This window comes from Entelurus aequoreus, linkage group LG01 (assembly GCF_033978785.1).
Source record: "Entelurus aequoreus isolate RoL-2023_Sb linkage group LG01, RoL_Eaeq_v1.1, whole genome shotgun sequence".
Lineage (NCBI taxonomy): Eukaryota > Metazoa > Chordata > Actinopteri > Syngnathiformes > Syngnathidae > Entelurus > Entelurus aequoreus.
Genome location: NC_084731.1, coordinates 36,824,141 through 36,841,879, shown reverse-complemented (window position 1 = coordinate 36,841,879; position 17,739 = coordinate 36,824,141). Strand labels below are relative to the sequence as shown.

Below are 17,739 nucleotides of genomic sequence, written 5' to 3'. Positions count from 1 at the left end.
ATAAAATCCCAACAGCCTACATGCCTACTTTAAGGTGGTTCTCATTAGTGAGCTGCAATTAGCAAAGCTATGTCCATGCATTTTGTGTGCGTAAGTTAGTGGTCCAGCCTCCGCCCACCGAGACAAAGATTGTGGATGACTGACAGGAATCTTTATTCCATTTAGTTAATTCTGCTCTGAATAAACACGCTCAGGTGCCGAAAACGATGCACAGGTAGGGCTGCACAATTATGGCCAAAATAATAATCACGTTTATTTTTATCAATATTAAAATCACGATTATTAATCACAATGATCTACTACGTTATGTAAAACATTTTTATTGCCCTTTCTCTTTTAAACGAAAACAGTACGTGAACCGGGCTTTCCTTTCAAAATGAAACTTAACAAAAAATAATTCATCAGTTATAAAATAACATTTACAAAAGACAAAGGGCTCACTAAAAATAAATATGCCATTGCAGAGTGCGATCATAAAATGCAAAGAAGTAAAAAAAATAAGATTATGCACAAAAGGCACATACTCCAAGGAACACACTGTACTGCTCACAGTATATGTAAAGGACAGGTCTTTGCCAAATAAAACGTTGTTACATCCATTATTCAAGCATGTCTTTGAGAGGTGGATGGATAATGAGGTCCTTCGGTGCACGGTTCATGTTACGGTAGTCTGTAAGACGGGGGTTGCGCTGGTGGCGGGCGTACCGCTCTGTGAGCAACGTACATAAGTCTATTTGGATTATTAGCTTCACGTCGTGGGCAAACAATGGCGGCTGAGGACAGAGTGGAAGTGTTTTAATGCATAACCTGTCGCCGCAAATCAATAATTTGTTTAAATGTGCACACTAACGCAGCTTTGCCATGCAGCTCGTTGTAGCCTTTGATGGTTTATACGTGCGGGAGCATTTCTGGGTTTACGGGAAAGAGTGTGAGGATGCCTAGAGAACGATGAGGTGTGTGGGCGTGTTCCAGGTAGGGCTGGGCGATATATCGATATAATCAACATATCGCAGGTTTGTCTCTGTGCGATATAGAAAATGACTACCGTATTTCCTTGAATTGGCGCCGGGAATATAGTATTCGCCTGCCTAGAATTACAGCCGGGTCAAACTCGTTTCGCAAAATAATTAGCGCATGCTTGGCACTTCCGCCGGGTCAAATATGAGTCATTAAATGACTCCCGCCTCCAGGTGGTAGAGGGCGCTAGTGATTCTTCTTGCGACTACCAGTACTGCAGGAGACAGGTACTGCAGAAGAAGACAACAAGCAGCAAGCATGCAGCAATTGTTTGCTTGCACTTTTAACATGGAGGATTACATATCTAAAATAAAACCGTTTTCTAAACTGGACTTTCAATCGAAGCAGGAGGTAATAATTAAAGGAATATCTCCAGAGACTTTTAAAATTGAAGAAAGATGAGAAAGACTGCCTTTGATCAGAAGCAGCTGCACATGGACCCATCTACAAGTAAAGGTAAGATCATAATAACGTTTTTTTTATTAAATGTGTTTTTAATGATAAGGTATGCGCCGGAGTGAGAAGAGGTTTTAAAATAATTAGAGCATGCTTGCTCATTCCGCATGGTTTTGGTAACCGCAGGAGTGAGAAGAGGTTTTAAATTAATTAGCGCCCCTGCGGCTATTCAAGGAAATACGGTATATCGTGATATTCGAGTATACGTTCTCACGCAGTTGCTTTTAGCTGCTGGCATTACACTACAGGCTCTTCTCACTCTTTCTAGTCTCTCCTTCTCACAGAGACTTAACAAGCGCACATTCTTACATACGTCACATACGTATACACCCTCGCGGAGCACAGAGGTAGCAGCATGGGTAACGTTGGCTGTGGTGCGAGTGGTAATACGAGAGAAAGAAGGTGCAAATCTGGTAACAAATGAAGGAATAATTAATTCCCAGGAAAAACAGCACGGTGTCCATCGTCTGGCGGTGGTTTGGCTTCAAGTGGGAATATGTCGAACAGACATCCGTAATTTGTCAAGTGTGGGGCAAAAGCGTAGCTGCGTAATGCTACAAAAAGTAGCATTACTGCTAATATGTAGCATCATTTCAAAAGTCACCTGCTAGAGAATGAAGAGTGCTTACTCCGCATGTCAACATCTCCATTCGGTGCCACACCAACAAAATGACCATTTCCATATCATCACTAGGGCTGCAACTAACGATTAATTTGATAATCGATTAATATGTCGATTATTACTTCGATTAACCGATTAATAATCGGATAAAAGGGACAAACTACATTTCTATCCTTTCCAGTATTTTATTGAAAAAGAACAGCATACTGGCACCCTACTTATTTTGATTATTGTTTCTCAGCTGTTTGTACATGTTGCAGTTTATAAATAAAGGTTTATAAAAAAAATTAAAAATAACATTTTAAAAATAAAATAAAAAAAATTGTTTCTACGCATGCGCATAGCATAGATCCAACGAATCGATGACTAAATTAATCGCCAACTATTTTTAGAATAGATTTTAATCGATTTAATCGATTAGTTGTTGCAGCCCTAATCATCACCGTATGAAAAAAATAGTCCACGACATAAGGAGATAACGTCCGCCGTAACCTATCACATAGCAAAGGACGTACACAATTTGATTTCCTATTATGCAGCTCATTTTTATTTGACAGTTATTGACATATCTTGTGTGACATCATGCACAAAAGTGCACTTTATTTGTTTTAAACTATTGCAGTGGCGTTCTGTACAAAAAGTGCACTTTAATTGAGTGTTGTTTTGATTTGTCATCTTAGTGACATCATGCACAAAAGTGCACTAATAGCTTGTTTTAAATGTCTCTGACAATCTTGAACTTTCTGTTTTGAAATGACATATATGTTTGTGCCACTGCTTAATAACTGTTTAATAAATACAGTTTTGGTCAATTGACTTAGTTGTGATTTCCCTCTCTACATGAAAGTTTAAAATGAGCATATATTAATGCAGTATGAACAAGAATGTTTTAATGTAGACACATAGAATCATCATACTGCTCTGATTATATGCATCAAGTGTTCATTCAAGGCTAAGGCAAAATATCGCGATACATATCGTGTATCGTGACATGGCCTAAAAATATCGAGATATTAAAAAAAGGCCAAATCGCCCAGCCCTAGTTCCAGGGTTAAAATCTGAGTCACTCTACGGGAGAGAAGGACAACAAATATTTTCGGGAGCGGCGGCCCGGCTGATCAACTCACTCACTTTTACTCGCTCTCACATAAGTCCACGTTTTTTGGTCACCCCCAGGTGGTTGGCTAAATGTTGGTTGTGAAAGTACTTGAATCGATATGCAGCAGAGCCTGCTTTTCAAATTTTAATATCGCCGGCGATCACCTTCATTTAATTGTAGCGCCTAAAATCGTGATCACGATTAAAATTGATTAACTGTGCAGCCCTATGCACAGGGTGAACTCTCTGGCACCCGGTTTTAAAGCAAGTGACGAAGAAAACAAACACATGAGCATGCCAATACAGGGTTGCCCTAAATTGCTACTGTATATGTGGTGATGGGGGCGTAGTTAATGTTACATAATCATAAAAACTTATTTTGAAGGGGTGGCTGTATTTATCTTACTGTGGCAGTGTGCCACAATCATTTACATGTAGGGGGAATACTGCCAATGTATAGATCCCATCAAAGTTAGAATTCATATTTATTTATTGTTCGACTAAGTGATGTATAGGCCAAGGCCTACATGCAACCGTCGTATTGCCTTCATTTATAAATAAGTTGGTATGGTAACATTAAAACACACTCCAAAACTATCACAAATTAAAACAAAACAAAAAACAAAACACGTAACCCAGATTTTCTAACCCGGGAAAAACTGTACTTTAAAATGTTCAATTTTTATTGAAGTGCATTTTTTGCTGACAGAGATCGAGAGTAGGGCTGGGCAACGTCGGCAAAAATCTAAATCACGATTAATTGAACGGTCTACTTCGATTTTGGTTAATGCACGATCATTCTGCTCACAACTGTAGTTTATTATCTAAATCAGGGGTGTCAAACGTACGGCCCGCGGGCCGGATCAGGCCCACGAACAGGTTTTATCCGGCCCGCGGGATGAGTTTACGAAATTTTGGAATGAAAGAAACTGCTCTTTTAAATGTGTCCACTAGATGTCGCAATAGCGATTGTTTGTATCATTTTAGATTATGCTACATATGTAAAAAAACAAAAAAAAACACATGATCGTAGTGCACCAGTTGAGAAAAATGAGCAAACTACATAAATAACATCCTGTAATTTGATTTTGATATTTTTTTTATCTTAATAGATTGAAAATTACACCTATGAGTTGACTGATGAACATTATCACATCATTTATTCAGAAAGTATAAGTAACGACAAAGATAGAATACTATTAACTGCAACATGTATGTGTAAAAAAACCCATCAACATTATGATTTGTTCATTTTCAGAATGTGCTTGTTCTATTTTTAAACAAAAAAAATAATCTGAAGTTGTCTTTATTTTTAAGTTATCGTGCCGTGATTTTACCAGTCCGGCCCACCTGGGAGTAGATTTTTCTCCATGCGGCCCCCGATCTAAAATGAGTTTGACACCCCTGATCTAAATGGTTGTTTAATTTTGAAATAAGTACAGGGATTCCCTTGCATGTAATTAATCATGATTTTGAAAGTTTGTCCAGGGCTATGTATTAGGGCTGTGAATCTTTGGGTATCCCACGATTCGATTCAGAATCGATTCTTGGGGTCACGATTCGATTCAAAATCGATTTTTTTTTTCAATTCAACACGATTCTCGATTCAAAAACGATTTTTTTTTCATTTTTTTTTAAATGAAAACAATACACAACAATACCATAATAATGCAATACAATTTCAAAACCAAACCCAATTTTGCTGCCGGTGGTGTTAGTGGATGATCCTTGTCCTCTAATAACTGTGCGTGGTGTCTGTCCAAGTGAGCGCGGGGATTTGAAGTATTCCCAAAATACTTAACTTTAGCGTTGCAAAGTCTGCAAATTGCATGAGTCATGTCAAGCCCTTTCTTGCCACGGTAAAATCCAAAGTGTCTCCAAACGTTTGCTTTCAAAGCCCGCGGAGGCGGTTGTATTTCTTTAGGCTGCTCTGTGTTCTTTTACCTGCATTTTAGCGGCAACACAACAACACTACACTGTACACTCCCCTTAGTACTAGCTAGCCACCAGGTAGCAACGCTGCTTATTGCGCAATACCTACGGTAGCCCAGAAGGCACATACACATTGCCGGGAGCGGGGGAAGAAAATTGATTTTTGAAAAATGAGAATTAATACTGAATCATACAACGTGAGAATGGCAATTTGAATTCCAATCGATCTTTTCCCACACTCCTAGCTGACATGCAAGCAGAGGAGTAGATTTTTGTAAAAAGCTTTTATAATTGCAAAGGACAATGTTTTATCAACTGATTGCAATAATGTAAATTTGTTTTAACTATTAAATGAACCAAAAATATGACTTATTTTATCTTTGTGAAAATATTGGACACAGTGTGTTGTCAAGCTTATGAGATGCGATGCAAGTGTAAGCCACTGTGACACTATTGTTCTTTTTTTCATTTTTTTTATAAATGTCTAATGATAATGTCAATGAGGGATTTTTAATCACTGCTATGTTGAAATTGTAACTAATATTGATACTGTTGTTGATAATATTCATTTTTGTTTCACTACTTTTGGTTTGTTCTGTGTCGTGTTTGTGTCTCCTCTCAATTGCTCTGTTTATTGCAGTTCTGAGTGTTGCTGGGTCGGGTTTGGTTTTGGAATGTGATTGCATTGTTATGGTATTGCTGTGTATTGTTTTGTTGGATTGATTAATTTAAAAAATAAATAATAATAAAAAAATAAATAAATAAATAAATCGATTTTTTAAAAATGAGAATCGATTCTGAATCGCACAACGTGAGAATCGCAATTCGAATTCGAATCGATTTTTCCCCACACCCCTACTATGTATGCACTGTTCACACAGTGGTACCTCAATTTACGAGTACCTTAACCTACGAGTAATTAGAGCTAACAGGGTTGTGCCATTTCAGCAATAAAGAGGTAAGATATTGTTACACGTTGTTGTTCCTGTTGTTTACACAAATAACAAACATACCTTTCAATTAGGTAGTTAATGGGCACGTTTGAGTGCTGCTCAGATCGACATCCTCCCTTCCAACTATCCAAACTAAGACAGCTAGTGTGAAGGAGGAAAAGTGGAAACAAACCATAAAAAATGTGTCCAACCTGTTAGCAGCCTACCCGGCAAGTCAGTCCCACCGTAGCTTCAGTCCGTATCAGGGCTGTAACGAACATCTATTTTGATAGTGGACTAGTCATCAACTATCACAACTTGTCGACTAATCGGATCATAAAGCGTACACATATTCAGTGGCTGTAATTTAGCCATCAACTTTTAAATTCAGCTTGAGATATTTTTAGGCATGTACTTACTAACAACAAAGATGAGTAATTAATTCATAAATATGTATTTATACTGTATCTATGCTAGTCATTCTGCTGTTACAAAAATAAAAAAGTAATGATTAACCTTTTGTCCATTTAAAAGCAAGGACAGGCAAAGTGCTAACCCCCCAAAGTATGTTTTATTATTAAAAAAGTACAGTTAAAATAGATATGACAAATGACGAAACACCAAAACTAACTTCCTCAAAAAAAAAAACCAAGCATTTTGTGATGATGTGTTTAAAAAGCTGCAAACTGGTATAATTATTATTGGTCAAGTGCTCGAATGTTTAGCAATCTAATAGACTTGAGGTATAGAATTGTACAATTGATACATTTTTAACAGATGCGTGTGTGGGCGCGTGTGTGCGATTGACATTTTTTATTGTGCCTTTCTTCCTTGCACTGCAAATTGAAACTGTTTAATAAAGTACTTGAATTGATTTAAACAAAGTTTAGCTGGAGGACTTTGGCTAATAATAAGAGGAAATGTTCCCACACTTTACATGTTTTCATCCGCGATGTTCGAGTGGCTGCGCCTCCTCCAGAAAAACACAAGTGATGACGTCACAACTATCCATCCATCCATCCATCCGTCCATCTATCCATCCATTTTCTACCGCTTGTACCATTGTCGACAAATTAATTTGTCAGTGACAAATTTTATTTCAACGACTCGTCATATCCCTAGTTCCCATCACAGAAGCTGCAACCAGCCTCTATGGCATGCGGCCACAAACAATCCAAACGACAAATATTTCTCCATAAAAATACTAAGCTGCAGATGCTGTGTTTTAATTTGTTTTTGTTTAGTACTGACTCGACAAACTGGACAGTGGACCATTACCTTTGGTACACGGACAAACATACTGCTTGTTGTCAACTGACTTCTATGATTTGTCACTCAAATACATCCGTGTGCAACATAAACAGCGATTTCCTAGTTGCTATATAGAGCGAGCAGGGTTTCCTGTAAATGTACTTGATTGTGGTAGCCAGCCACGGCAAAACAAAAGCCGTCTCACCTTAAAAATTTGTGTTTTGTTACGTGAAAACCAATTAAAGTAATAAATATATATGAATGGCTATATATAGTGTAATATATTTCGGGGGATTCTTATCTTTTTATGGCTGTTCAGTAGAGAAAACAGCAACATCAGCGTAGATATACAGTATGTTAGCTATCTTTTTCAAATCACGTAAACAACTTACGCAATGTACGTAACATGTACGCAACTGCGCCACACATCATTTCCGGTTCTTCTGCAATCGCTATTTCATAAGAAGTATATCTTCATATATTACATATAGCTTATTATTTGCGAACTATTGAATATTGATGCATCAAAAATTTGGCCGCCGAAAAGGGACAAGCGGTAGAAAATGGATGGATGGATGGAGAAAAACAGCGCTGTCAAACCCGGATGTTGTGATGACATAAGCAATATGTCGCGATTGTCTGGAGCGAAGGCAGCCTGTCTGCAATGTGGACATACTTTAATATATTTGCGATATACCCACGGACAACCATCTACAAAATATAAATATTATATAATGTGCAAATATTAAGAGACGAATGAAGCCTTGCAAGGAGAGAAAGTCCAACTGGAGCAGCAGCATGAAGCAAGTGTGACGTCAAGCTCGCTGCTGCTCCCACTGTTCGTCGCCGACATTGAGCGACAAAGGTAAAGAGTCTCTAAACACGAGTGCAGTCTCCAATAACACCAAAAAAGATGCTAGATTTACTGCTTTTTTGTTTTGTTTTGTTTTTTAAAGTTACTAAAACGATTGGAGAAGTCTCTAGAAACTTGAAAAATTCTCAACATGGTACATTTTACAAGCAAAATTATACAATATAAGTGTTATTCTGTCACATGATTTCTTCCCGGAAGTAAAAACCATTGGTGGTCGACCAAGCTAAGATGGCTGTTGTACAGCAAGCAGCGCACGAACCATCTTAATGCAGATACGAGCAAAAAAAATCTAACTATGCAATGAAATAGATCCCTATACATTATCAGACAGACACCAGAGATCCCTTGTCTATCAACAACAATGTTAATCATGCAGACTTTGTGAGAGCCAACGATGATTACTTTGGGACAAATGATGATCCAGAACCTTATATTTTTGAACCCGAAAACAAGGAGGATGAGTAGTAGGTTTTAGAAGCCAAGTGCTTGATTGATTGATTGATTGAGACTTTTATTAGTAGGTTGCACAGTGAAGTACATATTCCGTACAATTGACCACTAAATGGTAACACCCGAATAAGTTTTTCAACTTGTTTAAGTCGGGGTCCACTTAAATTGATTCATGATACAGATATATACTATCATATATACTATCATCATAATACAGTCATCACACAAGATAATCACATTGAATTATTTACATTATTTACAATCAGGAGTGTGGAGGGGGGGTGGAGCTTAATGGATGCAGTCTAATTGAAAAACTATAACATCAGCAGTATTGCTAGGTGTTAAACATACAAACTAACCATAACAAAACAAACACTTACTGTACAATTTCTACTCTGGCTGGGATGCCGACCGATGGGACGCTCACATAATTCTGTTTAGATGTAGATTCAATCGCAATGCTCACGGAGGGTTAAAAAAATGTTTTTGCCATCTCGGGGGATGTCAAAGTCGACCAGTCTCTCGGTCCACGGCCACATTTAGTTTTTTACTACCAGGCGAGAAATGCATGAATTATAATCAAGAATACATTTTTAGCGAGTTTGAGATGAAACAGAAGCAGTTGCCGTCTTAGTATGTCAACAAGCAGCGCAAGCTAGCAATAGCTAACAGCTATCAATACGCCGTTAAAATAGGCCCTCTGCTTTAGCGCTTATAATAACAATATCACTCCTACCATCACACTAGTGTAATGCTTAGCATGCTTGCCCGGTCAAACACACATCGACATATAACGGGGGAAATATACTGTATACCCGTTAACCTGTATGTCGATGTGTCATCCAACTGACGGCAAAATATAATTTCGACAAATAAAACCTATGTGGATATGGGTAGTGTCAGTGCCTATTTTGTTCTCAATATGCAGAGGAAATGCATTCCAAAATTAGCACAGCGAATTACGGTTTCTGGTACTGTATGTGCATCAAACACATACGGGGTGGTATTTGCTTGGCACAATATAATGCATTACATTTAATGATTTTCTACTTTTTGTATTGACATGGTAGTAGGTTATATGACTTATGCGTAACGTGGTTTATGCATAACGTGGTTTGGCTCATAGAATTGCACTCTGCACTGAAAGATGGTGATGTGTGTGTACATGGCAGAGAATGCAGTGCATCAGGTAGGATGCAACATGGAGTTATGCTGAACCAAATGTGGAGGTTATTTTAGTGTTGGCCTTGGCTTGCCATCAAAGTAGGCTTATGCGATATATAATATATTAAATATTACTATATACAATTATTTTGATGGTGGTCCGTGCGGTCAAACTAGACATTTAGCAGGGTAATGCGAACATTCTGTCCCGACTCCCGACGAAAATATTGCTGCGTAAATTTACAAATACATTTGGCTAATCGACATCAGTAAAATGTGGCATGATTACTTAGTAAACCATCTTGCAAGAAGCAAAAACAAGAGACACCTACAGCGTAGGACTCGTCGATTGCCGTTTGAAGTTCTTTGGAGTAGGATTTGGCTGTGTATCTGCCAACCTCAGTCATAACGAGTGGGAGGGAACTACAGAATGTTGACTGTGATTGCAGTACCATTTTGGCCACATTATTACATATGGTACCTTTAAATGCTCAACAATATTATTACATTCCTTCATTAAACTACTGTAGTTGTTTGTAGTACATGCTATTGTAAAGTTTTTCAAACAATATTTCTTCATTAAAAGTTTGTTTTTCTTTTTAAACTTTTGGTGTTTTCGAAAGGCCACGCAAGGCGGATTAAATTGATTTTAATTCATTTCAATGGGCGGAGCTGCTTTGAGATACGACTGTTTTCAAATACGAGCTTGGCATTGTGCTCTTGAGATACTACTGTATTTCATAATATGACGGTGCACCAAATGTTAGAGATGATTCGACGTTTTCCCTGTGGGACAACATACAGGTATCGTTCAGCAAAATGCGTTATCAGCCAAGGCCTAGCTTAAACATAATTATCCAATGGGAGTATTTGCTTAGTTAAATCTAGGTGCTAGGGCTGGGCGATATATCGATATACCGGTACTCGATATATCGCGGGTTTGTCTCTGTGCGATTTAGAAAATGACTATATCGTGATATTCGAGTATACGTTCTCACGCAGTTGCTTTTAGCTGCGGGCATTACACTACAGGCATTTCTTCACTCTTTCTTGTCCCTCCTTCTCACAGGGACTTAAAACAAGCGCGCCTTCTTACATAAGTCACATACTGACGTGCGTGCAACGTCATACGCTCTCGTGGAGCAGAGAGGTAGCAGCATCGTGCGAGTGGTAATACAAGAGAGAAAAGGTGCGAATCTGGTAACAATGAAGGAAGAATTAATTCCCAAGAAAAACAGCACGGGGTCGGTCCATCATCTGGCAGTGGTTTGGCTTCAAGCGCGAAGATGTTGTACAAGTATGCGGCAAAAGCGTTAGCAACTTAGCACCACTGCTAATTTGTAGCATCATTTGAAAAGTCACCCGCTAGAGAATGAAGAGTGCTTGAAACTCCGCATGTCAACATCTCGGTTCGGTGCCACACCAACAAAATGCCGGAGCAACCAGCACTGACCCAATTGAGCCTGGCGTCTTCCATTTCCACATCAACACCGTATGAAAAAAATAGTCAACAACAGAATGAGATAACGTCCGCCGTAACCTACCACATAGCGAAGGACATACACTATTTGATGTCCTATTATGCAGCTAATTTTTATTTGACAGTTATTGAAATATCTTGTGTGACATCATGCACAAAAGTGCACTTTATTTGTTTTAAAATATTGTAGTGGCATTCTGTACAAAAAGTGCACTTTAATATAGTGTTGTTTTGATATGTCATCTTTAGGGATGATACTCGAAACCGGTTTTCCCGGTTGTTCGATAAAAGAACCGAGTCCTCGGACTCGAATCCCTTTTTGAGAACCGGTACCCGTTATCTAAACCACTATAGTAAAGAAAAAGAGTTGGTTCTTTATTCGAATCCCTGGAATCCCGTCCCGACCAGAAATGCTCCGTGGGACATCAGAAGAAATGACGTCACGTAGCTCAGTCATTAGGCGCAGATAAAGAAAGCAGGTAAACAATAGACGGGAAAAAGCGCTCCAAGTTGTAATAAAGTTCAAAACAAAAGGTATAATCCAATGAATAACTTTACTGAGAGATTTGAGCAGGGTACAAACACATGACGAACACTTTTACGACCAACAGGAAACATAGCAACCAGGCTAGCAACGCACCTCCTTTACGGCAGCTGTAGCAACGTTCTTAAAGCAACCGCAGCACATACATATATATACAACATATATGACATCTCCCTTTTTTAACTTTTGTTTTTCTTTCCTTGTAAACAAAACAAAATCACACTGTATATGTGTTGTCTGTCTAATTATAAATAATGCAGACGAGGCGTGTTGGCTGAGTTCTTCTGACGTTTACTTTCACAGCGTGCTCATAACATAATTCTTAGCTGCCGGGTGGCGACATACAACAACACTTTTCGGGGCTACCGCGCATGCTCGTCACTCCCGTTGCATGCTGGGTAGTGTAGTTGTTATTTTCCCTAGCTCATAACATCACATCTTTCCCCCTATAAAGAAAGATTTTAACTCAAAGTGTATTTCTTTTTTTAGCTTTAACTTTTCATTTCTTAGCATTGTAACCACATTTGCAAACAACTTTTCTCTTCATAGAATTTTCTTTCAATAAAGAAATAAAGTGCAAAAATGTCAAAGCATCATAACAAACAGTTATGTCAAATAGCAGCATAAGTGCACTTTTTGGAGAGCTGTAGTATTTTCAGTTTTGTGCCCAAGGGACTGATTTTATTTAACACTATATTATTATTTATACACCTATAGTGATCACAGAGACAGGTTGTTTTTGTGTTACTGTATATATTTGTTTTTCTGAAAAATCCCACTTAATATACTTTGGGTAACAACAGTCAATATTTATTTATTATATTTTATTTTTTTAGGGGGGTAACAGTCAATAGTTATTTATTTATTAGATTTTATTTTTTCTTATATAATAAAAGTGAGCTTTTGGTAATAATACTATTGTGTGTTTTTTTCCATATACAACAACCTATCAGGACTCGATAAGAGAATCGATAAGGAATCGGTTCGATAAGAGGAGTCGATAATAGGCTCGAACTCGATAATTTCTTATCAAACATCATCCCTAGTCATCTTAGTGACATCATGCACAAAAGTGCACTAAAAGCTTGCTTTAAAATGTCTCTGACAATCTTGCACTTTCTGTTTTGGAAATGACATGAATGTTTGTGCCACTGCTTAATATCTGTTTAGTAAATACAGTTTTGGTAAATTTACTTAGTTGTGGTTTCCCTCTCTGCATGAAAGTTTAAAATTAGCATATATTAATGCAGTATGAACAAGAATGTTTTAATGTAGACACATATAATCATCATCTGTTGTGATTGTATGCATCAAGTGTTCATTCAAGGCTAAGGAAAAATATCGAGATATATATCGTGATATGGCCTAAAAATATCGAGATATTAATACAAAGGCCATATCGCCCTGCCCTACTAGGTGCTGACTTTTCCTTTGGCTCGGCAGTGTATGAAAACTATGTAATTAACAATCAAGACCATTGGTTGATTAGCTGAAGGTAAGAAGTCGTTACAAAAGACCAAAAATTGGGTATTAGTAATTACCAAAATGGAGGTCTTCCTCTGGGTCCTTGTCCTGGTCCTTCCCACATTTTCTGTAGACAGTGTCGTAACAAGAAGAAAACAATTAAAATGAAACGCTTACATCCAAACTGGACACTTGTTTTGACCGTCTGAGAGTGGAAATAGGCTTGATCAGCCCTTCAGGTGTACAGCGTCGCTTTACAGCGAGGATGACGTTATTGTATTTTTTTTTAAGATGGCTGCAGACGTCAATCAACACTAGCTAAGGTAAGGCCCTCTAGCTGTGGCGTAAGGTTATAGGTACCGTAATTTCAGCAGGAAGCACACATAAACACAGTGTTTGGAAAAAAAAACATATTAAAACGGGGTGCAGCTAAATAGTGTAATATGTAAACAACAATACGTTGTGAGGAACATTTGAAAGATGAATGTGTCCGTGGCGTGGCTGTTAGCTTTAGCAGCTATTACGGTTAAAACGCTCGCTCCAAGGCGCTGCTCGCGTTCAGACATTGAATTAGAGCTTAACTTTTGTGCGGACAGATTTATTATGTACCCACCTTGTACACTGAAAATGCCGTCAATTTAGTCCACTGGCTAATATTAATATAGACAGAGGCGTCTCTCCGAGGACTGCTACATGCAGCGAGTCACGTGACTGACAGGCGCAGTTAAAAACTTCCGGTTTACTTCTCTGCGCTAATAATACGTCAAACATCGTATTTTCACCTAACTTAAAATTGTTTAAAAGGTGAGTGAACAAACTTAACACGACAACTTGGGATAACTATTGTTTTTTTTAATTATTATTTCTTAAGCGTAGCAACTTGTTAGCTCAGCTAACTGTTGCACTACACATATAATCATAAACAAACCACATCTATACAACGCAGATCTACAGTACATTGTGATACAGTATAAGGAATGATTAATAACAATATTTGACAGCACAACAGAAGCAAAACGTCTAAAACAATACTCCACATTGAGTGTATTAAATCCTAATTTCACCTAAAATTAAGCATCATGGGGAAAATGCATTAATAAAGACTCTAAAAAGAAGAGCAAAGTGAAGAAGCTATAACATTTCAAAGAAATAAATAAGTCATTTTAATAATGGTGCTGTTTCTTCTGAAACATTTAGTACTGCAAAAAATATTAAGGCACTTAAACTAAAAATAAAAAAAAGCTTTCTTGCTGCCAATCAACTTGAATGTGATTTATGTGATCGCTGTGAAATATGTTAATAATTTCCAAACATTTGTGATACAGTCAGAAACACGTGTAAATGGTTGATACCAGTCGTTTTGAACGTATGACATAATCTTTTTAATTAGGTGGCGACTTGTCCAGGGTGTACCCCGCCTTCCACCCGAATGCAGCAGGGATAGGCTGCAGCAGCCCCCGCGACCCCGAAAGGGACAAGCGGTAGAAAATGGATGGATGGATGGATGGATGGAATTTACATGGGTGGGGCCTCGACTCCTCGAAAAAAAAGATTTTTCCGGATATTTTGTGGCGGTTTCTGCTCACCAAAGACTTGGTTTACTTAAAATGAGCGTGTAATTCAAATATTCACTTTGGAAAGTAGTCTGTGTGCAAGTAAATACACCTTTAAGTCATCAACTCTAGAATGGAAGCGCTGAAGCTTACCACTAGTCATTGGTTGAAACAAATAAATATTATCTACACTACATATACATTACATACAGTCAGTCGGTGATTAAAGAGGAATGGACGTCAATTAATTACACTATGCCTTTTGTACAGCTTTTCATGGAAAATAGAGCAAAAGTGGAGCACCTCATGACTAGTTTTAAAGGGACTTGCACACAAAATAACAAGAGGGTAGAGAACATTACCAACTAGTCAGTACAGAAGGTAGAAATCATGAAATGCATGACATATTTAGAGAACATAAACACCACATGATTATGCAAACCATATTAGCTGTGCTGCTCATGTGCTTGTTAGTTGAATCTTGTGTTTAATTCCTTCTTTTCCTAAAGAGCATCGCCATTGCACCGTTTGTCTGCCTTCTCTTCCTGTCCGGCTGCACTTGGCTGAGTGGGCACAGGTGTGGCATCATTCTGTGTGTCAGGAGCATTTGCACTAAGAGCGGCCTTTAAACTGGCAGCAAGGCCACCGCTACTGCCTGTTGGACCTGTGGCGGCACCGGCAGGGGCACCACCGGCAGCACTGGCAGCGGAATCAGAAGCTCCAGAATCCCCAGGCTCGGATGCACGAAGCCTCTTCATGAGTGTGGTCACTCTGACAGCTTTCTGTGAGGACACACATGGACACGGTGAACACAATGGCAGGTAACATCAATATAATCAGCACCTTAAATGTTTCACTTATAGCTGGGACGTTTATTTATCTCAACTGCAAGTAAGACGGGGCAACTGACGAAGTTCGATTTTTTTGGAAGTGCATGTCAAGCTATGCGGGTCAAAGCTGAATTTTACTACAATGTAGTTGCTACTCCTTCGTCCTGTTATAGACTTGCAATTATCTGCCAATTATTCTGTGTGTTTACGACTTGTTCAGAGGGCATACAGTAATGAAGGGCATAGTAATAATACTATAAGTACTATAATTTAGTTAAGTATTACCTGTAATGAATTATAATTACAGAAAGAAACACCACAAAAGGCTTACATATTGTCCAGAAGTTGCAGACATTCTTCATGTATGTTTTACACTTGAAAAGTGTTTGTCCATCTTAAACATTCATTAATGTTCCAACAAATTTACTTTTGCACGTTAAGAGTATTTGTGAACTGCTGAGAGTCTTCTACTGTATAGCGCAGTCGATTCAAATAGCACACACTAAACAGCGTGTGCAAACAATACAATTGTGTGTACTATTAGTAGGTGTGTAGCATGTGATCTACTTAGACTGCTTGTACAATTGAAAAGTGGTGCAAACCACCTTATGTAAAAAACAAAAAAAATATTTTGACATATACAGTCCAGAAATACAACACATTTCAAATGTTCTTTTTTTTCTCCGCCAAACGGGTACAGACCGCCTTATTTAAATTAGATTTTTGCGTGTACTACACAACTTTTACCACAAAGACACTCATTTACTGCACATTCTTGTTATCATGTTCCTACCTGTGGTGTTTTGCTATGTTTTCAAACAAACAGCAGACATCCATTCATACATCCATTTTTACCGCTTGTCCCTTTTGGGGTTGCAGGGTTTTTTTTTTGATTGATTGAAACTTTTATTAGTAGATTGCACAGTGAAGTACATATTCCGTACAATTGACCACTAAATGGTAACACCCGAATACGTTTTTCAACTTGTTTAAGTCGGGGTCCACTTAAATTGATTCATGATACAGATATATACTATCAAATATATACTAACATCGTAATACAGTCATCACACAAGATAATCATCAGAGTATATACATTGAATTATTTACATTATTTAATACAAGAATGCTGGCGCCTATCCCAGCTGCACTCGGGCGGAAGGCGGGGTACACCCTGAAAAAGTCGGCACCTCTTTTTTTTTTTTTTTTGGCCTGTCCAGCTTCTCAGGCAAATCATATAGTTGATGTAGATGCCCATATCGGCTGTTCAGATTTACTTTACAAAAGAGACGTGTAGGATACTTCTCTTGCTGCCTTCTTTGTATTTGACTTTATTAAATGTATTTATATTATCATTTGGTGCAGCCGGGCTGCACCAAATGATAGGAGGGGATAGAAAGAGAAAAAAAGGAGTACAGAGGGGGACATTGTGGGGACAAGAGGGGGATAAGACAGAGAGACAAAAACAACAACAGCAAACACAACAACAATAACAACAACAACAACAACAATAGAGCAACATCAGCAAATATGACATGTACAAATATGATGGTAAAAGTGATAGCAAATAAGCAGTTAGCGAAAATAAAAAATAATACAGAAATGACAGTGAGCATTATTACACTACAAATGGAGCAATACAGATACCAATAGAAATAGCGCTATTTATAACGAACAATACCAATAATTTACCTTCATTATCAACAATACAGTTGTTCAAATGCAACAATACATATACGTAATGATAACTAGAGATACGAAAGAATGCTGAAAAATGGAGGGGAAGAAAGAGAAGCAACCTATATTAACCTTGTAGATTGTTATAGTAACCATAGGTTAAGCTTTGTCAGTGTACCATGTTTTACCCAGTTTACCCTAGGGCAACAACGTTAATACATGTTTGATGAAACGTGATTACGGTATGTACATGAGTGTATGTATGCATATGTACTTGTATATGTACAGAATGTGTATATGTGTTTGTACAGTGAATGTATGAGTACAGTATATGTATATGTATGTCTGTACAGTGAATGTATATGTACAGTATTTGTATATGTATGTTTGTACAG

General features: G+C 38.0%; 2 protein-coding genes and 1 long non-coding RNA gene across 5 annotated transcripts in view; 1 reads left to right on the top strand and 2 right to left on the bottom strand.

Moving 5' to 3' along the window:
* rbm6 (RNA binding motif protein 6) overlaps positions 1-14,028 on the bottom strand; it is a 49,082-nt gene extending 35,054 nt beyond the window's left edge. For both annotated transcript variants that reach the window (XM_062049328.1, XM_062049329.1), the window contains exons 1-2: positions 13,898-14,028; positions 13,362-13,411 (exon numbers count right to left, since the gene is read on the bottom strand). In XM_062049328.1, the coding sequence (XP_061905312.1) occupies positions 13,362-13,408 (47 nt within the window). In that variant the 5' untranslated portion in view covers positions 13,409-13,411; positions 13,898-14,028. The remainder of the gene's footprint in view (positions 1-13,361; positions 13,412-13,897) is intronic.
* The window catches only part of LOC133651357 (uncharacterized), a 59,886-nt gene continuing 55,530 nt past the window's right edge, over positions 13,384-17,739 (top strand). The window contains exons 1-2 of the long non-coding RNA XR_009826406.1: positions 13,384-13,607; positions 15,347-15,658. This is a non-coding gene — a long non-coding RNA (uncharacterized LOC133651357). The remainder of the gene's footprint in view (positions 13,608-15,346; positions 15,659-17,739) is intronic.
* The window catches only part of camkva (CaM kinase-like vesicle-associated a), a 59,154-nt gene continuing 55,524 nt past the window's right edge, over positions 14,110-17,739 (bottom strand). For both annotated transcript variants that reach the window (XM_062049330.1, XM_062049331.1), the window contains one exon: positions 14,110-15,619. In XM_062049330.1, the coding sequence (XP_061905314.1) occupies positions 15,341-15,619 (279 nt within the window). In that variant the 3' untranslated portion in view covers positions 14,110-15,340. The remainder of the gene's footprint in view (positions 15,620-17,739) is intronic.